Here is a 22,680-nt window from a genome sequence, read left to right on the forward strand (position 1 = left end):
ATAAAGGGGATCCCCTAAGTATACGCAGCATCAGATTTATCTTCCTTTAGTGGAATGTAAATTTGGGGTGGGGGTCTAAAGTAGCTGACAGTTGCCTTTAACGGCACTTCCATTAGTTTAGGAGTCTTTAGGAATCTGCACTTCTATATGTGTGGAGTTTTTTTCCCTCTTGATAGCATGCCGTTAAATCAACTGGGTGTTAGACTTTACGTGGAATGGTACCTGCTTCATTTGCTGTGTCTTTGCATTGCTTGGCTTTGTTCTGACTCTGAAATATAAAAAGAAAACATTGAAATTAAGCCCTTTCCATTTTCATATTTTTTTCCTTAGGTCACAATCCCCCTAGTAAAACATTAAGTGTCTGTCCCTGCAAAGAATTGCTACCTAGTTTATTGCTATGAATCATCCCATTGACTTTGCATTATTCAAAATAGGGGCCAGATCCACAGCTCTGTAAATAGTCATTGCTCCACTGACTTCAATATAGCTACGACAGTTTGCACAAGGGGAGGCCCTGGTCCTAGGTACTGCACTTGCAAAGACCCTGCTTTCTTATTTTGTTTTAAAAAACAGTGTTTGCAGTGTCTGGCCCCATGTTTGTTCCCACTGATCTAAACCTTCTATAAAAGTTATATATACTGCTGTGTAACTTGGAAGTTTTGTAAATAGAAATAAATGGCAATTGAAATTCTTTATCTCCTCAGGTACCATTCAGAGATAAGTAACCAGACTTTTTAAAGGAACACTGTCAAACTTTTACAATATGTTGTGAATGCTAATGTTTCCTGGCTGTTTCCAATAACACATTCATGATTTCAAGGCCAGAAGGGCCCGCTGTGATCATCTAGTCTGACTTCCTGTATAACACAGGCCAAGAACTTCCCCCCAAAACTTCTTAGAGCAGATCGCTTAGAGAAAAACATCCAATCTTGATTTTAAAATGGCCGGTGATGGAGAATCCACCATGACCCTTGGGAAACCTAAAAGCAAAATAGAAGCTCTTCTCTTACAGCTTTTAAAAATTGTAAATCTGGGCAGGCTATTAATATCCTGGCACTTCCTGGCTTGCCTGGTGATGACAACACATTAATGCCCTGAGCTTGAAGGATGTCTAACATGCTCTCCCATTCAGTCCTTCAAGGTAGTGTTCAGATTACATATTCTTCTAACCATACTCCTCAAGGCTGCTGGATGGAAAATGCATAATGTGTTGGGAGCACCGCATCTTCCTTCTTAGTCACTTCCTGTCCTAAACTGTTTGCTGTTGCTCTGCAGAGTTAAACAGCTGATGTGTTCCACCTGGGGGTGTGTGTGTGTGTGTGTAAGTAATCACCCTAAAACTGTTCTGGGTGAAATCCTGACCCCATTCAAGTCAATGGGAGTTTTGTCATTGACTTCAATGGGGCCAGGATTTCACCCACTATAAATAAGATTTGTTACTCATGGAAGATTTTTGGAACACCGTGGGTATAAAATGTATATTTCCGAAATTCATTTTTAGATTGCTCCTCCCCTCTCCCCTGCAAAAAAGATGATTTTGGATCTCTGCTTTCGCTGTGCTGAATTTATGGAGAAAAAGAGAGTTAGTTTATTTTTTTTCTCCATCTGCTTCATTGTAAAATGTTCTCATGAAAGGTTAGTAGGTTGTCAGCTAAACATGTAAGATGATGCAATGAGGGATTGAAATGCCTTGCTTTTCAATGATTTATTTTTAAGTTTGTAAAATTTGATGAAACTAAACTACCTACCAGGAGAAAGATTGATAAAGATAGGGCATTTAATGTAAGGTACTGTACCTACTTTAGTTAACATGGGATCCAAAGGTCGAAACAGAGGATTAATACGTTTCAGACTTTTTCTTTCATTTTTATGAATAATTTGAGGCTTAAAAAAAACCTATTCAGTTTTGCCTTACGATTCAGTAAGAAACTGAATTTGCATTCTAATGATAGGCCATACCAATTGCCTCACTAAATCTCTCCGCCTCCCATGCTTTTTAAAAACACAGGCAACTATGAACTTGTTCCAATTCTATTGATTCCTTTGTGGAGGAAAATTTCCTAGTGAATTTTACAATGTTTATTAGAACAGAGAGCAGCCTCTGAAATGTGCAAACTCTGATGCAAAGTGGATTGTCCAGGAAAACTACAGAGCTCTCTGCTACCATGGCTTAAATAGCACAGTGGTCTCATATACCTTTTCTGTTTGCTTTTGGTTGCCGGAAGCACTTATCCTCTCGAAGGCCTGCTCAGCCTCATCCGAATCCTTGCACTTCTGCTCGTAGGTCTTCTTTGACTGCATTAAAATAAATTCAATAGAATGTTTTCTTTTTGGGCTAGATAACCCTTTTTTGGGTTTGGGGAGGGGGCTAGATAACCCAGTCTCTTCTGCAGGCCAGGGGAACAAATCAGGCATTAGGTTAGAACAATTTACATTTTAAAAACTTTAAAAAATTAATTTAAATTTTAAAATTGAACAGGGAACAATTTTAAATGGATATAAGAATGGCCACACTGGGTCAGACCAAAGGTCCAGGTGCCCCAGAGGGAATGAACAGAACAGGTTATCATCAAGTGATCCATTCCCTGTCGCTCATTCCCAGTTTCTGGCAAACAGAGGCTAGGGACACCATCCCTGCCCATCCTGGCTAATAGCCATTGATGGACCTGTCAGCCATGAATTTATCTAGTTCTTTTTTGAACCCTGTTATAGTCTTGGCCTTCACAACATCCTCTGGCAAAGAGTTCCACAGACTGACTGCGCTGTGTGAAGAAATACTTCCTTTTGTTTGTTTTAAACCTGCTGCCTATTAATTTCATTTGGTGACCCCTAGTTCTTGTATTATGAGGAGGAGTAAATAGCACTTCCTTATTTACTTTCTCCACACCAATCATGATTTTATAGACCTCAGTCATAGCTCCCCTTAGTCGTCTCTTGTCCAAGCTCGAAAGTCCCAGTCTTATTAATCTCTCCTCTTACGGAAGCCATTCCAGACCCCTGATCATTTTTGTTGCCCACCTAATCACAGATGGACATAAAAGAGAGAAGAAAAAGCAACCTGGATGCTGACATATCAAATTAGCAGCACACCAAGCAGCCCTCTCCAGCATCCCCACATGTGGTACTGCCACTAGTCACTGTAATTATTTATTTTATGACAGGATGCCTTGATGCCCTATTGACCAGAGCACTGTACAGCCACATAGCTCTTCAGGGCAGGGATTGTTTCTCATTAAATGTCTAAATACTAGAGCTGGATGGGAACTAGATTTTTCATTTCTTGGGAAATTCTGCAATTTTGGGGGGGAAAGTTCCATTCCAAAATGGAAAAAGACAAAAAAAAAATTTAAATTTCGGGCAAAAGAATATTCAGGGGGAGGGAGAATATTGTTTTGGGTTGATAGAAATGTTTCTTTTTGATCAAATTGGAACATTTTATTGTAAATTTAATTTTTTTAAATACTTTAAAATAAATTAAATTTCTAAATGAAACACTGGAACACACCATTCCAAAGCTATCAAAAGGACACGCTTAAAAAAAGGCATTTTGATAAGGTCAAAGTTTCATTTAAACTATAAAGCTTCATTTTTGAAGAATCAGCATTTTCCAACAGAAAAACATTCCATCTGAAAACTTCCAGTCAGCACTACTGAACACACAAAACAGACGAAGAGTAGGAGGGGAAATGACTTGCCCTAAGCCCACACCAGGTGAGTGTTAGAACCAGAACCCAGGTCTCCTGAGTCCCAGTGCCAGTGCCCTATCCAGTAGACCACACTGCCTCCCAGGCATTCCAAAGGGTTGACCATGACCAGCTTAACACATTTTTAAACATGACTTGCCCTGTCCACATTAGGTGCAAAGTCTTGTTTAAAATGGTTGGTGGTTATTTGCCTTACAGTAGCATCTAGGTGCCCTATTCACAGAGCAGGACTCCATTGTGCTAGGTGCTGTACAAACACAAAACAAAAAGGCAGTTCTTCCTCCTGCCCCCCAGGACCTTACAATTTAGGTAACAAGAAACACCAGGTGGGTATAACAAACATGCGGAAGCCTAACAAAACAATACTAGTCAGCATGGTAGGCAGTGGCCTCAAAACACCAGCTGCCTGTCTGTCATCAAGTTTTTTGTGGCATCATGGAAAAGAAGAGTTGTAAGAAGGGATTTGAAGGAGAATAAGGAGTTAATTCTATGGATTTGACAAGGAGCACCTCCCATGGATAGAGGCAGCATGGGAGAAAGCACAAAGGTGCGTGTTTTGAAAACTGAACAAGTGGGTGATGGCAGCTGGCATCATTATCAGAGTGGAGGTTAAAACATGACCATTTTTCTAGTTCTAGACATGGCACTACTTAATCAACAGAGCTGCTCTCCGTGTTTATCTGAGTTATAGATGCCAACCTCAGCCACAAAAATAGTTTTTCCCTGCTTTTCACTCTAGTTAGCCCTCCAAAGTTAACAACTCCAGCAGAGGGTGCTAAATTCCATTGTTGCCCATGCATCATCATCATCATCATCGTTGCCATCTAAGTTCAACAGCTGAGCCAAATTCTCCAATCATTTATAACATTGGAGTTGCACAAGTGATCCTCAGGTCGCATCTGGCGATCATTGATGGTGATGATGCATGAGACTGTAGGAATTCACTTGACTTTCAGATCCCCAGGCTGAATGGCAGAAAAAAAAAATCTTAGCCTGTAAGCTGTTGAAAACAGAAATAGGGCTGGCACTAACTCAAAGTTAACCCTCAAGGTGCTGTAAGAGACCTTTAACTGAGCGTGGCAGTGAAAACATGCTTCCATGTGTTAACGTCATGGGTTGGAAACACATACTCTTTTTACTTTATTTCATCATGTTTTTGACATCCCTTTAAGACATTGTCTGCGATGAAAATTTCACCCTCCCACTGTTGGTGAATTGTCCACCATTTGCAACTGGATGAATGTATTATTAAACCACAAAACTTACCTCCATTGTTTTCTTATAAAGGGACACCTTGCTCTTTTGCGCACGTTCCATTGCAATCTCGTACTGTAAGAAACACACAGGACGAAGCATTTCTCCTTTTAGTGGCAGAACTAGAAGAGCAATGGTTGCACCATTTCTAAGAACCTTGACATTGCTTTTGTAACTGACGCCCTTCTAAATAACACAGAGGGCAACAGTGCAAAGCTAGGAAAAATTAATCCAAGACAATTTTGCTTCAGTGGCTTCCATTAATAGCCAAGAGGATGTGTCTTCGTTTTCTCTCCTTATCTTAAGAAGCTTAAATAGCATAACATCCAGTCACGCTGTACATAAGCTTTGCCAGCCGAGTTCTGTGCAACAGCACAAGCCCTGGGATAGGATCTTGTGCTGCTGCTGTGTTTGTGCAGTGCCCCACCTTGCTGAGTAAGGACTTCTGTCCATTCCAAATATGAGCAGATCCTCTGTGATTAATAACAGATCCCTTTACCTCTGTCAAGTGATTATATTCTACCTAATTTCCATGGGCATCAGCAGGTTAGCTTGAAAGGGCATTGGCCCAGCCTCTTCTTCAATTTGACGTGGTTTGAAATACCCAGCTCCAAGCTTAAAAACGAGAGCCTTTCCTATTCAGCAGCCAGACATGACTCTGATCCTATGACACAGTTTTTTTAACAGAGCTTGATCTGAACACAGCTGGCTTTGTTTCAGATTATGAAAATTCAATATTTGTAATGCTTCTCTCCCAACATCCTTGGCTGATCACCAGAGATCCTAGTTTTCTATGATAAAAAAACCCCAAAATTCTCTGATTGAAAAAAAACCCCCACCATAAAAATACACATTTTTCTGCGCTTAAAATGAAACGCTGAACTTTAGTTTCCCTAGCCACAATATATACGAGTATCAGCTGAACACAGTGCTTTATTGATATACAGTAGAAACCCATTTATCTGAGCCTCCATTATCCGGTTCTCCACATTAACGGAACCACCAGCTGCCCGGGGCTGACAGCGACAGAGCTCGGGCAGTCAGCTTCAGATGGCTGGGGATCTGGCCGTCAGCGCCGCGTGAGGCTAACTACCCAAGCCTCCCCTCCCCCATCTTAAAATAAGGGATAGAAAGCTCTTTGTAAATTCTCCTGATTATCCCAATTTTTGATTATCTGATCTGGCCCCAGTCCCAGTTAATCAGATAAATGGGGTTCCACTGTAAATTTGAAGCACATGCAAAAATCAACAACAAGAGGGGGAGATTGCACGCACTCAGTAAGTGACGCTGGTACTTTTAGTAAAATGTAGTTAATTGTTAATATGTTTTTATTTTTTCACAAAATTTAAAAACTATAACGATGCTCTGTAAAAATGCAAATTTTGCATTTTTCCGTGGGAAACAGATTTCTAGGGTCCCTGCTGATTACTGCTGTGTTTAATCCCTTTTTTTAACTTTGGCTAAGAGGGCTGCTTCTATAACATCCTGCCGGAGCACTAAAATATACCGTAAATGAAGTAGTAGCAAAGAGTGTGAGCCTTGTGTTGAACTCAATGCCTGGATCATCTCATCTGTGATGTTGAGGAAATGCTGGGAATCAGGGTTTCTTCCCTGGAGAAGATGGTGGGGAGAGGGGCATGGACGGTGGGTGTCGAAGGCCGGGGAAGGCTGAGCCTCCCCAAACAGTCTTGCATGGCCCTGCCCATGCTCCATCCCCAGGGCCCTTCCTGCTTCCCGGCACTGTGCTGTGGGGGGCTCTTTCCCCTGTGGCCGGAGCTAATGGGGGCTAGCCTGTGCTCCAGGGCTGGGAGGAGGGGTGCTGGTGGCTGTGTAGGGGGGACCCTCTGGGCTTCAGCAGGCCGGGTGGGGCCTCTGGCAGAAGGGGCGGGCCATGCTGGAGGCTAGTCTCCCCAAGCCCAGGGTTCACCCACTGCCCATGGGGAGGGGAGTCTAATTCTGCAGTCTTTAGACCTTATTCAAGCAAATCTCCCCCTGGTGCCAACAGAAGTGTTGCCTGAGTAAGGGCCAAATGGTGCAGTCCAGAATGCTGCTGTTGCAGAGCTAGCACAATGCACAAAGACACACACTGCTGTGTTTTGGGAGCTCACCGGAAATGCTGGCACGGTTTGCTCTAGTGCTACTTTCTCGGCAGCCAGCCACATGGGTGACTGGAAGAAAAACCTGCAACAGACATGGAGAATCCAGAAGAGGTCTTTGCCTTGCTCCCAACTCCCAGTAAAGGTTTCTCTTGAAGGCTTCAAATGTAGAACTATTGCAAGAAGATACAGCCCCTGTTTCCATGCAGCTCTCCAAGTAGTAAATGGGATGGTAGAGGAGATAAATACTGATTCAAATATGAAACAGACATGGAATTGTCTCTAAATTGAATGTGCTTCATGAAGCAGCTGCGGAGCTTGAAAATCAGACACCAGCACTGTCAGAAACAGGATTGTTTTTACCCACCCTGAAATTCTGGAGTGTTTCATTGGCTGGGTTCCCATCTGTCTTGTGCTATTGAGATGGTGAGGCTGGTGCACTTGGAACTACCTGGATCTGTCCTGTTTTGTTTTAAAGGGGCATGGGATGTGGAAATTTTGCATGGCTGTCAAAAATCATTGATGTTTTAGGTGGCAAGTAGCCAACCCCTTTATTTATTCCCAGATAGAACCAGAGAGGGTGTAAAACATTAACATTGTCACTCGATTAGCAGATACCTTGTTCAAAGGATGCTGAATTTGGGAGGATCAAATGGAATGATAGCTGGTTTGAACATACTTGTTTTTTTTAATACAACACCTCTGGTGAATACTAGATTAATATAATTTATCTCGGGGATTTCCAACACCCTCATCATCTTATTACTTAGGCTTCAAGTTCAACACAATGCACAAACCTTTGTTACCGCTTCAATTTCAGTGTATTGCGATGCTCTTACAGGATATTTACTGAAGCAACTTGCTTAGCAAGAATTTTGAAAAGGGATGAAATACTTACAGGAATAAGAAAAGCATCTGCAGTTACATTAGCTAGAAAGTGAAAGTGACAAGGGCTCTGAGTCTTCATAGTTCAGAGCATTATCTCATCACCAGCTGGGATCACAGAGAGACAGAGAGATTCCCCCCAGGATCAAGTTAGCTAGGAGCTTGGAGGAAGGAGGGCAATTGTCGTGCTCTGAACCATCCATAGCACACTGCTGGAGACAACCTATCAGAATAAATGGGCCATTGGTCTGACAATTCTTATCTTTCCTTACCTTTTTTCGTTGCTCCTTCTGTCTTTCTCTGAACTCCTCTATTCCTTTCAGTTCATCCTTCAGCATCAATGCCAGTTGGATATGGGAGTTTCCAACATTTTCAATTTCTAAGGCAGATGAGAATTTATAGACAGTCAATGAAAAGGCCTCTAATAAAGACAAAGTCGGGTTTTTCAGCAGGTATTTACTGGGAGGTGGCATGAATGTATTACTTACATGCACCTGGCAGTCTCAGAAACCTAAGGAGGGCTTTTTTTATTCAGATCATTGTATTATCTCATTAATTAAAGGAGGATAGGACTCATCGCAATCCCCTTGATGTCTGCAACATACATGTGGCCAGAACTGCTGCTGTTTGTGACATGCCAAGATTATGCATGGCAGGAGAATGTAAATAGAAATACTTTTATCTGGCCCCCTTTCACATCTTCATATTCCCACCACGCACCTCCAAACTTTCCCCTTTCTTTTTAAGGGCTCTCTCTCTTCCCCCTCCATGCCTACTTTTAGACCTCCCTATTGATCCCAGGTTTCTTATCCACATTGTGATCACCTTCCCGCCCATCACGCTTCTTGACACCAGTCTCTCTTGTCAGCCACTTCCCAATTACAGTCAGGCTTGTCCCAGCACTACCATCCAATGAGGGAGGCTGAAAATGGGCAGGGTTCAGTAAATATAGAAAATATCTTACTCTTGAGTCTAAATTTTAAAATGTCTGGCCAAGATTTTCAAAAGTACTTAGTGATTTTGGGGTGCCCAACTTTGAGATGCCTTGAAAAGGGCCTGTTTTTCAGAAAGTGCTGAGCAACCATTTCTCTGAAAATCAGGCCCCTTCAAACCAGGAATGATCTTAAATCTCTAGCCACATTTGAAAATCTTGACCTCTTTATCTAAACTGTAGGCAGTGTGTGCAACTGCACCGCCCCATTGTATACTAGGTAACTACGCTATTACATCTTAGGAGTATAAACATTTTAGCATTTAGCCCTTGGTGCACAAGAGAATGCATATCCCGCTGTCTTGATGAGCCTGGGCCTTAGATGAGGGTTAGTCATCTGTGACTCAAACCAGATAAGACTGAGCAAGTATTGGGGAAGAAGCCCAAAAAGTTGGCAAAAATTCCATTATTACCCCTAACTAGGGAAGCATGGCCACTGTCTGTAGCACAGATGGACAATCTGGGTGTGTTAGACCCTGGGGCGTCTCTGAGTGTCCAGGTTGTGACCATGGCGAAGAGTAATTTCTGCCGACTGTGCTGGTGAGATGGGTGTGCTTTTGCTTACTGTCATTCATCTGGGGGGATTTGAAGCACCTTACAACTGTAGGGGTGTATGACAGCCCCCATTTTACAGATGAGTGAACTGAGGCATAGAAAACTAAACATCCTGATTGCCGGAGATGCTGCCTTAAATAATTTGGCCACGGTCACACAGAAAATTAATCTGCTAGGCGTCACTCACTGGCCAGCTGGTCCTTTTTGATTTTGTTTCAGCCATGTGTGGTCAACTCATTGGTGCGGAGTTGGGATCCTGTTACCAAAAAGAGGAGGAAATCCCTTTCCTTATTAAGGGGTTGGGCTGGGAGGGGAAGCATAGTTCCCAGTGCAGAGACCTGAGGATCTAAACTGGAGACAGTTTTAAGGCTCTTTGGTTTCTTAGGAACTCAGGAGGAAGGAGGGTTAGCAAAGGCACTGGGATGGCAGCTTGGCTGTTCCTCTGCTAATGGATTATAGTGGGTACAGTGAATGCTCTTGGGGAAAGGGCATTTGGATTAAATGTGGAGCTATTGAGGAGGACTGTGACCCCTGTGGATTAGAGTTGTAAAGAGTGTAAATAATGGGCAGTAAAACACTTGGAATAGAAAATCTGTCTTCTTCAGTGATGGGTTGGCCCCAGGACAAATCAGCCATCAATGAAAGGATTCCAACAGGGATGGGAAGAAGGATACAAACTTACGTTGCTTTAGGACCTCGAATGCTGCCTTCAGCGTGCTGAGAAAACAAACACATACTTATTGGTATAGTGCCCTAATGACAGACTGTGAATCTAAAAAAAAAATTCCACTACCAGACTTTTACCCTCAAAGAAACACAAAAATAAATAAAACCTTTAATAGCCCAATCCAAAAAAAATTGACCATGCAAATGGGAGAGAGATTACATTTATAGGTATCATTAGGCCATGCAATCAAATGCTTCATGAAGCAGGGAATTAAAGACTTCCGAACTCCTGGTGCACTGGGCTGTTTAACCCCTCGGTATTAGTTATTACACGTGTTAATATAAACTTGTCTGTACCAATGTCTTGGTGAGAACATGAATACAGGGAAATACAAATGACCAATATAATTGATGTTTGGAATAGTAGTCGAAAAGGGGAGATCTCTGAGGACAGAGATAGGTAAGACCTCTGTAGTCAGAGATCAGTGCTGTACCAGTATATCTTGTATTTTTCCTCCTTAATAATCCTCACAGCAGGAGCAATGCATTGGCTGTGTAACATTACCTCCCTCCTGCACTTCTGTAGCACCCCCTTGTGGTACTGTCTCCAAATTCTTTAAAGACACCAAATTAAGACCAATGGTTTTCAGAGCCATACACTCTAGGGGTCTGAAACGATGGACCACAGTGGCTTTTCACAGTTACACAGTGCAGTATGAATAAGCTCTGCCACCAGACGGAGCCCTCAGCACCAGGCCATGAAATACAGGTGAGACTAGCAAGACAAAACGTTACACTGGTCAGTATGAGAAGTCAGATGGAGCTGGATCAAAGTAAAAGATGGGGTCTTATAATGGTGTTTCACAGGGGGCTGGTAAAGGGCAGTAGTATATTGTCTGTTGTTGTGCTGGGTTGAGTAAATGATAATCAGTCAGGCAGATGAATAGGGAACAAGCTGCAAACGTTTTAATGAAGCAGCAGAAAGAACAGCAAAGAGGTAGAGGAGTAATTCAGAGAGAGATGCCAAAAACCCCACTTTCCCATTCTGTTGCAGCATTGCTGCTCCAATTGCACACAGTTCTGAAGAGCCTGGGCATCAGTGGTTTTACTGGGGGCTGTACTGTGAATTGAGAAGGTAATCTTTCCGGGGCACCGACTGTGCGACCTCCCAAAGGTCTGTACTGGGGCTTGATAAAGAGAGAGTCTGATATGGCTCATGAGAGGGGAAGGAATATTCAGCCAAGTCCGTGAGTGGCACTTCTGAAATACTCAATGGCTAAAGGCATAAAGTTTGGCCACGCATGGAGTGGGGAGGGATGTGTGTCCCTGCCAACCCCTGGGGGACAGAGATCTGTGAGGAAATTATGTGCATCCTGGGCCACCCGAGGAGGCCAGAGACACACATACTGGGGCCCACGTTCTCTGTGGTACTTTGGGCGAGGTGCAGGCTCCTGATGGCAGCCTGGCTTCCAAAGGAGCGGGCCTGCAGGCACCTGGCTCAAAACCCACACTTTGTACCCTGTCTGGTGCAGCCTCCTGCCCTCTCCAATACTGATGCTTCTTGGGGGAATTCCAGATGCTGTTCCTTTGGCTGAGACTTGGAGCTGTGTTTAAAAACATTCTAGGCATGGCCTTCCCATCAGTTTGAGCAGAAACTTGGCCTGCTATTGGAGAATTTCCCTTAGTACAATCTGCCTGTGCTACTGGACCTGATGCTGTCACCTTTAAAGATGTGCTGCCTCCCCATTCTTCGTGGCACATGCTTAGCCAGAAGGGCAAGAAGTATGGTCTATATACCTTATGCCCTTCCAGATGGGCCTGTTTAGGGTTTAAATTGGACATAAAGCAGCAAAGAGAAATAGGACCCTTTTTCAGGTCTTGAAGCACCTTGTGGACTCTTAGGGGAGAAATATAAAGGGAAATGGACACCATCATGCAGGCCCCAAAGAACATCACAAAAACCTGGAGTCTTGATTCAAAATTTGCTAGCACGGCTACCTGTAAAATGTGTGACCAAAAAGCCTTTCAGCCAAAAATGATCAATATACGTCTTATTTTCAGACTGTTTCAGCTTTTTGTGTATAAACCAACAAAATATTTTCCCTGAAATGAGTTATGAATAACTGATGGCACTAAACAAAAAAATTATTTAAAGGCTTGAGTTGGTGCTCTTAAAATCCTCTGCTGTAAAAGCGGGCTACAAGCCGGCCTGTAAAAGCCTGTGAATCTCCTTGGATCACTAGGATATAGCATAAAAGATTGAATGTCTTTTAAGATATGCTTCTTTGTTGTTCTGAAGGTGCCCTTGCATTTCATTTTATCCCTGTGTTCCCAAACATGTATAACTTGGCTGGTGTAAACTTTTGATGCAAACTTAAACTTGGAGCATAAGGTCTCAGAAATGAAGGAGTCTTTTTAACCAAATTTGAAATCAAATAAGCCACCCGCTGTACTAAATTTATTATCCATTTTTGTTCTAGATGACATGATTGGGATTTTTTTAAAAAGTAAATACAATACATATTGGCCCTTGCTTTTGTATATATCTTATAGTGAGGGTCGGGCACTTTATTAGATACCTCATCAGAGTAACATACAAATATTGAAATAAAAAACAAACCCAGGACATTTACTGTTTGCACAGCATGTTGATCTATCATTTCCAGAGTTTTTTTCCTCGAGCCTGAGGTGTCAGTTTCTGCCAGATGTAGTTAAATTGCCTGAAGAAATTGATACTGAAGATACTGAAGAAAGATACATTCTCAATACAAGGGGAAAAGGAGTTTACTCTCTTTAGTTTTGAAGTGGTCTATGCTATCAGAGTGGTTTATGAAAGGAAGCCAGATGTTGTGATTTACTTTCTTCTACGGGCCCTTTGAGTGGAGGAGGGTTAGTCTGTCTTCCAGTAGGCTGTAATAATGCCCCTGGCTACAAGCAGGTGGGAGTAATTGAATCTAACCTTTTTTGTGGGGTTTGGGGGAATAGACATGCACATAAACATTGTAAACAGATAGGAGGGAGAATAGGCAGGTCAAATTTTAGGCCTAAGAACCTTCAAATATCTCTTTAATCACTTGAGTGCTCCACAATATACCAGGTACAGCCCCATGTATCAGCTATGTATCACCTTCCGAAGTTCTGACATATGGATGGAACATCTCATTCCAGTACACCAGGGTATAGCTGTGTGGGTGAAGGAAAGTATCCCATTTGGTAGAGATGTATGTGTGAGATGCTTGTAATTTAATTTTGCTAGTACGCTTGAATGAATGGTAACTAAATAAAGCATCTCATTTCAGAGTCCCTCTCTATGTGGGTGTGATTTCCTATTGAGATTTGTAATGTTTTTGTTCTGATGTCTGTGGGTGTGGGGATGCCTCAGTTTTAGGCCATTTGAACAAAATTCATTGTCCCCACACTCACGTTTTTAAGGAGGGGAGGAGGAAGTACCACTATTTCAAGTCAGGAGGGTTGTTAAACTAAGTTACAGGCAAAGTATCAGCCTTCACCTTGAACCTCCCCACAGCAAGCCCGCTTGCTAGCATCCTTGTGAAATGTCTATAGAAATGTATTGTGTGTAATTAAAGCCTTGCACTTAGTAAAGCATGGATTTAAAGACCCAGTTTTCATATGAAACTTTGGCAGAGAAATTAAGGACCTGTACTTGGGGTTAGAGTCAAGGGAGCTGTGGCAGATGGAGCAATAACCAAGCACCAACTTCTGGTGATTTTTGCCATCTAGTGGCTGAAACCTTTTCCTGTTAACCAGGCTACAGACATGTACTAGAGATTTCATTCCTTGCAGTATTTTTAAGACTTTTAAAAAATTCAGCACACTGTTGAAAGAAGTAAGTGTTTCCTGAAATATTTTGAAATGAGCATTAAAACAGGAGCATTGCTTTTCCTGGGTACTTGCTCAGGAAGCAATCACCATATGCGTTTCTTTCCTAAATGAGCTTATACCTTGTGTGGAAATATGAAGATGCGGGATATGGACTTTCACTATAATTTATAATAATACCTGGCTCTTATATAGTGCTTGTCATCAAAGCGCTTTACAAAGAAATGAAGTGACTTGCCCACGGTCACACAGCAGATCAGTGGCTGAACCAGGAATAGAACCTAGGTCTCCTGAGTCCCACTCCAGTATTTTATACACTAAACAACACTGCTTCCCCTTATAGCTTTCTTGACTGTATAGACATTTCAGGGATTGATCACTTGAAAACTGACCCTGGTTTTCTTCCATCAGGGCCTGTTCTCTTTGCTGTCCCCCCTCTCAAGGGTGGCCCTTGTTTGGTAACTAATTTCCCATGGATCACATGGAACTGCTGAGAAGAATTGGATCAGATTATAAATCTGTTTTCAAGCACTGATCATGCAAAGTATCCATTGATCAGAAGTAGGATTTTGTACTGGGATGTGGGATGGCGATCCTTAAAACTAAGCTCTGTCCCTTATTTTTCATATAGATGTCCTTTGTTTCCTTGAAGGTCAGGTGGCTGCTCTGCAGCCCTTCTACTCTCGTCCTTTTGCCTTATCTGCTGTTAAGCAGAGAGAGAGAGAGAGAATGCTTTATAGACCTAGCCTGCACTAGCAAAAGTGCAGCTGCACCAGCGCTAGCAGCAATGTGCTTTCGAGGGGACTCTGGGTGCTTTCACCACTGTGTCATGAAAGCCTGGCTTCATGATAGAGTGGGTAAAATCGCCTGCATCCTGTCAGTGCTGCTGTTTGCACCCTTGCTAGTACCAGTGCACGCTGCTGTGAAACAGCTACAAAACGTTCTAGTGTATACTAGACGCACTTCCTGTCGCTAGCAACCCATCTCTCTGCTTTGCTTCTCCCGAAGCCGCAACCTCTCACTCTTTCTGCTCCACATTCTTTTCTCTATATCCACTAACATTTTTTGTCTGTGTTGTGTTTTACCCCTGCCTGCCCACTGAAGTGTGTTCAGCTGCATGTGAATCAACTGTGGCTCAAAGCCCCAGTTCCCTTCCTCACTTGTTAAAGGAACAGTATATCTCAAGAAATGCTGGATTCAGACGTGGTTTCAACTGAAAAGTGTAATGTTTGCTGCGTCAGTTTGAGTTTTTCTGAATGTCTTGCCCCTCCCTCAAGCTCAGAATAGTCTAACTCAGTAATTTATGAAGTCCCTTTACTATTGATGTACAGGAAGATACGAATGACTCTTCTGACAGGAAAACCACAGCTTATTTTTTCCTTCGCTTAGCAAATAGGCGTGGAAAATACCACCACCTCAATCTTATTTCTTATAAATAACAGCAACACAATGCACCATGTTCTCTTTATAAAAAGTGTGACCTTTTTAAAATGGAGAGTGAGAGACTATGGCCTCTACTATGCAGACTCTTCAGCCCTAAGGAGAACACTCCCCACTGGCTGTGTGTACTCTCTGCCCCGGGGTGAAAGTAACTTCACAGATTTACCAGTACGCAGAGCAGCCGGGGTCCTGGGCAAGGTGGGGGGGGCGGCTCTGGGCCCCCTGAAGGGGTGGGGCCTCGGGCGGAAGGGGCAGGGCTGGGGCCAGACTCCCCAAGCCAGCCCTTCAGCGCTGCCTGGCCCGCGGCGCCCAGGGCTCCAGTGGCGATTTAAAGGGCCCAGGACTCTGGCCGCTGCTGAGAGCCCTGGGCCGTTTTAATCGCCGAGACCCAGGGCAGCTGCCCCTTTTGCCCCCTCACCCCCCAACAGCAGCCCTGCCGGTACAGTCGGCTGTGTACCAGCAGCCACCTTTCTTACCGGTATGCCGTACTGGACCATAGCGGCTTACTTTTACCTCTGTCTGTGCTCCATGTGAATTAGTCCCAGCTACATATCTGGAGACCAGTTACATATCAATCCCCTCTCTTCCTTCCATGGCCATGGTTAACATCTGGCTTGGTTCTAAACTACCAGTATTTGGACTAAACTAGGTTTTAATTCATAGATTCCAAGGCCAGAAGCTGTAACCTCCCGTCTAACACAGGCCATAGAACTTCCCCAAAATAATTCCTAGAGCAGATCTTTTAGAAAACATGCAGTCTTTATTTTAAAATTGCCAGTGATGGAGAATCCACCATGATCCTTGGTAAATTGTTCCAGTGGTTAATTACCCTCCCTGTTAAAAATCTATGCAGTATTTCCAGTCTGAATTTGTCAAGCATCCGGCCAATGGATCATGTTGTCCTTTTCTCTGCTAGATTGAAGACCTATTTTTAAATATTTTTTCCCCATGTAGGTACTTATAAACTGTGATCAAATCACGCCTTAGCCTTCTCTTTGTTAAGCTCAGTAGAACAAGTTCTTTGAGGCTATCACTATAAAGCATGTTTTCTAACCTTTTAATCATTCTCTTGGCTCTTCTCTAAACCCTCTCCAGTTTACCAACATCCTTCTTGAATTGTGGATGCCAGAATTGGACACAGTATTCCAGCAGCAGTTGCACCAATATCAAATTAAGAGGTAAAATAACCTCTCCACTCCCATTTAAGATTTCCCTGTTTTATCCCTCCAAGGACTGCATTATCTTTTTGGCCACAACATCACACTGGGAGCTTGCATTCAGCTGATTATCCACCACAACCCCAAAATTTTTTTCAGAGTCACTCTCACCAGAATAGAGTCCCTCATCATGTAAGTGTGGTCTACAATCTTTGTTCCTAGGGGTATAAATTTAGCCATATTAAAATATATCACTTGCTTGGGCCCAGCTTACTGAGCAATCCAGATTGCTCTGTGTCAGTGACCTGTCCTTGTCCTTATTTACCAGTCCCCCAATTTTTGTGTCATCTGCAACGTTTATCCAGTAGATTCTCATGGCTGTGTTGTAGCAGAAGTGGTGAGTAGAATGGACTTTCACTTTGAATGGTTCCTAACAAGTTGTCTTCCCTCAGCAAAAGTCAGTAATGGGACAATTTAGGTTTCTTGAACCCCTCAAAATTGCATCTTCCAATCTCATTTATGGTCGGCCTCATGCTCTACTTCCGTCAACATCAGCTGTATAAGTCTCCTGTAAAAATGTAGCTTCTTCTGCACGTTGGATATAACCCCACCATTGTAGTCATCTTGGTCTCAACTGCTGCAAGACTGTCTAAGTATCTCATCATTTGTGATTAAATCAAACCAATGGATGTTAAGAATATTCTGTAACTTTTGACATTGAAAACTATTTAGTTCCCTCTCCAACCATGTTTCTGCTCCATATAATAGAGTTTTCATCTCTACTGCACTAAACATTCATATATTAGTTGTCACACAAACATCCCACCCAATGCTTAATTTGTGCCAGGGCTGAGCCCTGGCATCTCTTGGCTTGGCAGTTCATAGCCTTTCACCTCCAGGCTTGCCGCATCAATTATGAAAGTAAAAAAAACTGCTTGAGCCCCAGCACCTAAATGCTTTGAGCCCTGGCACCTCTTTCATTACAAATTAAGCACTGATCCCACCACCCAAACAGAGGCCTGTGAAAATGCTGCAATGCCACTGATGCAAAACCAATCCGATGTGTGACTTTTTTGGGTAAGGAAGTCCTGCTGTCAAATAACTATCCAGATAGATAATGACATTGAATGGGTGAATAGTTTTGCCAGTTATATGCAGCATTGGCAGGTTATCGGTTTCTGTTTTATAGGAGGCATGCATAACTTTGGTTTTATCACCACTGAACTTAAGTCCCATAGATTCTGCAGTTTTTCGCAACTCTTCCAACATTAGCTGTTGTTGGTCAATAGTCTCTCCAAGTACAGCATCATCATCCACATACTCGAGATCCTCTAAAGATGAATCTTTAAATTTCATGCTTCCTACTTTGGCCTCAGTCAGCTTTGTAATCAGATAGTTGATCTTTATCAGTGATGATTTTAAGTTTTCTTCCAGGTAACTGATGAAAATGTTAAATAGTAACATTTAACAGCAACTGACAAGAATGGCCCTCATTTGTGTGACTTCATTGAAACTCCAAGAACTGATCCTTGCTGGACCCAGCTGGAAACACACCTGTTCAGTGATGATTCCCTGTTTACAGTTACATTTTGAGACCTATCAGTTAGCCAATTTTTAATCCATTTAATATGTGCCATGTTAATTTGATATTGGTCTACTCTTTTAATCAGAATACCATGAGATACCAAGTCAAATCCCTTACAGAAGTCTATAAGTTTATTATTATATCACCTCAACACTATTATCTTTAATCAAACTTGTAATCTCATAAAAAATCATTAGTTTGACAGGATCTATTTTCCATAAATCCATTTTGACTGGTATTAATTGTATTACTCACCTTTAATTCTTTATTAATCGAGTCCAATATAGCAGTACATTATCTTGCCTGCAATCAATGTCAGATTGACAGACCTATAATTATCCAGGACATGCCATTTACCCTTTTTTAAATATTGTTACAACATTAGCTTTTTTCCAATATTCTGGAACTTCCCTAGTGTTCCTAGACTTGTTGAAAATCAACGCTAGCCATCCAGAAAGTTCCTCAGATAATTCCTTTAAAAAGTCTTGGATACAAACTATCTGGGCCTGCTGACTTAAAAATGTCTGACTTCAGTATCTGCTGTTTAACATCCTCACGAGACACTAGTGAAATGGAAGGAGTGATAGCCTCATCGTGTGGTATGACTACAACATTCATTTTTCTTCAATAAATATTTCTGTTTTGTATTTAACACTTCTGCCTCTTCTGAATTATTGTTGATAATTCTACCATTTCCATCTAGTAATGAACCAATACCATTGTTAAGATTCTTTCTGTTCTAATACACTTTAAAAACTCCTCCTAAATGTCTCTAACTCTGCTGGCAATAGATATCTCCTTGAGTCCCTTTGCTTCCCTTATCAATTTTTTACAATTCCTAACTTCTGATTTATATTCATTACTATCACCTTCCCCTTTCTTCCATTTTTATTTATTTATTTATTATAACTGCCTTCACTTCCCCTCTAAAGCAGGTCAGTTTTTAAACCAATACAGCCTTCTTCCTTGATTGTGGGATTGTGGCTTTTGGGGCCTCTACTAAAGTGTTCTTAAACAATTCCCAACTATCATTTACATTTTTCTGATTAAACTCTTCCCCCGCAGCTGATGTGGCTCGGAAGTGTTTTCAGGATTGTGAAACTGGCTCTCTTAAAGCCCCAAGTACATATGTTACTGGTCTGGACTTTATTCTGTTTGCACTTTACAAATGTGATCAAGTCACGATCAACTGTACCTAAGCTACCATTTTTAGTTCTGTGATCAATTCCTCTTTATCTGTCAAAACAAGGTCAAATATAGAATTTTCTTAAGAAACTATCATCTATAATATTTAGAAATTCCAAGGATGTTTTACTACTGGCAGCATTTGACTTCCAACATATGTCACTCAAACTGAAGTCCCCCTTGATCATGCAGCTTTTGTTCCTACACATTATAAATAGGTGCACAAGGAAGTGGTCATCCTGTTCCCTAGTGTAGTTTGGTGGTCTGTAGCAGACAACAACTAATACCCCATCTTGTGCTTTATTTGTCAGGACATTGATCCATATTTGGTCAAGGTCATTTCCTTGTGAGTTGCCAGTGACTCGGAAACAGGTAATGCCATTTTTGACATAGTGCTACACCCTTCCCCCTCCCCTTTTTCCGACATGATCCTTCCTAAATAGGTTATAACCATTGATTTTTAACATTCCAGTCATGTGACTCATCCCACCAGGTTTCAGTAATACCAGGTAAATCAAATTTGTGCTCATAAATAAGCAAATCCAATTCCTTTTGTTTGTTACCCAGGATCTTGCAATTGGCTTACATAGACAATTAAAGAATTTTTTCGCTTCATGTCCTTCAGTTCCTTGGCTTAATTTTGTTCTCAACAGTCATGGTATTCTTTTGCAAAGTCTAATGCTGTAGCATGGTTTGGGAAATGAGTTAAAAGGCTGTTTGTTTTGTCCTATGTATTATGAATCTGGAGTTATGTCTACACTGCAAAAAGAGGTGTGTTTTTACCTAGTAATAGTTATCTTGAGGTCAGGTCTACACTTTTTCTGGTATAATAATGTCAGGGGTGTGATTATTTGTATGCAATTTTTATATCCGCAAAAGCCTTAACATACAGCCAAATATACCAGCAAAACCCCCTTTTGATGGTACACCTCAGGAAACTGGTATAAGCACAGTTCTGCCAGTATAAGCTGTGTTTATACTAAGAGGGTTTCCCAGTGTAGCTATACTAGCAAACCTTTTCTAGTGTACACTGGACCCTACTGGGGACAAGGCACAGAAAACTTTTATTTCCGTGCAGCTAGTTGAGGTCAACCCTATATCCCGCACCTGGGATTGACCAAGCTACGCCAGGTTAAAAACTATGTTGGGGGAATGCCATATTGCAACTAGGCCCCCAATAGGGGAGCTTAGTCAGGACCAAATCTGATGTCAGGTTAGAACAGGGGTAGGCAACCTGTGGCACGCGTGCCAAAGGCGACACGCGAGCTGATTTTCAGTGGCACTCAAACTGCCCGGGCCCTAGCCACCGGTCCTGGGGGCTCTGCATTTTAATTTCATTTTAAATGAAGCTTCTTAAACATTTTAAAAACCTTATTTTACTTTACATACAACAATAGTTTAGTTATATATTACAGACTTATAGAAAGAGACCTTCTAAAAACCTTAAAATGTATTACTGGCACGCGAAACCTTCAATTAGAGTGAATAAATGAAGACTCGGCACACCACTTCTGAAAGGTTGCCGACCCCTGGGTTAGAACATACAATTAAAAAATTTGGAGACCAACTTTGCTAGTTCCTTTAGGTGTATTATGATCCATCATAAATTTAGCAAAGACTTTGCTTCTGATGCCACGATGCTTAGTTGTATGCGAAGTATAAGAAAATACAAACACCCTCAGAATCACTTATAACATTTGTATCATAAAGTTAAAAACAAAATAAGGCAAGTAACATAATGGCTTTAAACATATAACTAAGGTTTTTAACTCATTTTTATTTAGGTAGGTGGTAAATCCATTCATCAAACCCATAATGAGAGCCATGAAAATATAGGTTAGTTGAAAGTCCACAACTTTTCAACAGGTAACTGTGACTGAAAAAGTACACTTCATTCCTTAGTCTCTCCAACAAGACCCATATTCCTACACCAGCCTAGCAAAATCTAAACTACAAAGGGACCTACGCAGCATAACCACTTCTGCCCTCTATCGTCTGACAGCTTCTCACTGCCTCATTTCATGTCAATTCTAATCTAGTTATAGATCCTGTAATGGGATCCATGTGCATGGTCCCTTACTCTTTCATAGAGTCTTGCTGACTTCAAAGTACAATGTGCAGACACTTTCAAAGATCAGGGCCTTAGAGTGGAGAATAAGAGCTCTGCTGTAAAGTGACCATGCAGGAAAGCAACTTTTCAAACAATTTGAGCTGCAAATCAAAGAGCAACTTGTTGATGTGCACAATACAGAAAAATTCAGCATGACCTGTACTGTTCTATATGTATGTTCTTATACTGTGCTTATCAACGAAGTATCTGAGCTCCTTCCTTTATTCACCATGTATAAATATAGCACATCTTTCAAAGTCTGTTATGAATTTTGCTTTGTATTTGAGAGACTCAAGTATATGCTCAGTGCAGGACTCTCAGTACTTTAAGCACTGCAGAGAAATGCATGGCAGATGTGGATGGAGTGTGCCTTTCCTGCTGGCAGAAGAGGATGACAGAATGGGATGGGGGGAGGAAAAAAGAGGGGAGATAGCGTACATGAGAAGAGACAAGGAAAGGAGAAGCAGAGGCAGGCAAAGAATAAAAATAAAATAAGCTAACCTGCTAGAAAAGGCAGGGCTTAACCTGCTTCTGCTTCTTCTTTATTACAGGACAACTCCCCACTTTAGCTGGAGTTGTGAATGCTCAGCACGTCTGAAAATCAGGCTCTCCAACTCATTTGCTGAGTGTAACTCAGTGGTCCTGAGGAGCCGGGGAATACTCCTGAGCTCAAGCATGGAGCCACTTTGCAGCACAAAAGGACTGTTTCCCTTAAACCTCAAAGGGCACATGTTTGGCTGTGAATCAGCCATAACGTGTCAAGGCACCATCACTGTGCACGTCACCCAACCAGGACAAGGGCAATCTAGCCTGGTGGTCGTGGTGAGCGTCAGGAATCAAGGACTAGGGTCAGAAGCTGGAGCCAAGGGTCAAGCAGTAGGTCAGGAGCTAGATACCAGAGCCGAGTCTATCAAGCTGGAGTCAGTAGTCAGAGCCAAGAGTCAAACCAGAGGTCAGGAACTGGAGCAAGCAGAGTAGCAGGCAAGGAGGATTCAAGGCAGGGGAAGGACAGAGGCAAGGCTGGATGCAAGCATCTAGGACCAGGTAACACAGGAGCAGGCACAGTGGTGGGCATGAGCATTGAGCAGCCAGCAAGCTGCTGCTGGTTTACAAGCCAGCCTGCTGGCCCTTCCAGCCAATCAGGTAGCCTGCGGCAGGCCAGCTGTAGTGATGAGGCTGCCTGGAGACTAGCTCTACTGCACGCCCCGAGTC

The 22,680-nt window shown here is 42.2% G+C and overlaps 1 protein-coding gene across 2 annotated transcripts in view; it reads right to left on the bottom strand.

Moving 5' to 3' along the window:
• The window catches only part of PSTPIP1 (proline-serine-threonine phosphatase interacting protein 1), a 97,689-nt gene that overhangs the window by 31,760 nt on the left and 43,249 nt on the right, over positions 1-22,680 (bottom strand). For both annotated transcript variants that reach the window (XM_074966067.1, XM_074966068.1), the window contains exons 4-8: positions 10,168-10,202; positions 8,212-8,318; positions 4,971-5,033; positions 2,197-2,295; positions 223-268 (exon numbers count right to left, since the gene is read on the bottom strand). In XM_074966067.1, the coding sequence (XP_074822168.1) occupies positions 223-268; positions 2,197-2,295; positions 4,971-5,033; positions 8,212-8,318; positions 10,168-10,202 (350 nt within the window). The remainder of the gene's footprint in view (positions 1-222; positions 269-2,196; positions 2,296-4,970; positions 5,034-8,211; positions 8,319-10,167; positions 10,203-22,680) is intronic.

This window comes from Natator depressus, chromosome 10 (genome assembly GCF_965152275.1).
Source record: "Natator depressus isolate rNatDep1 chromosome 10, rNatDep2.hap1, whole genome shotgun sequence".
Taxonomy (NCBI): Eukaryota; Metazoa; Chordata; order Testudines; family Cheloniidae; genus Natator; species Natator depressus.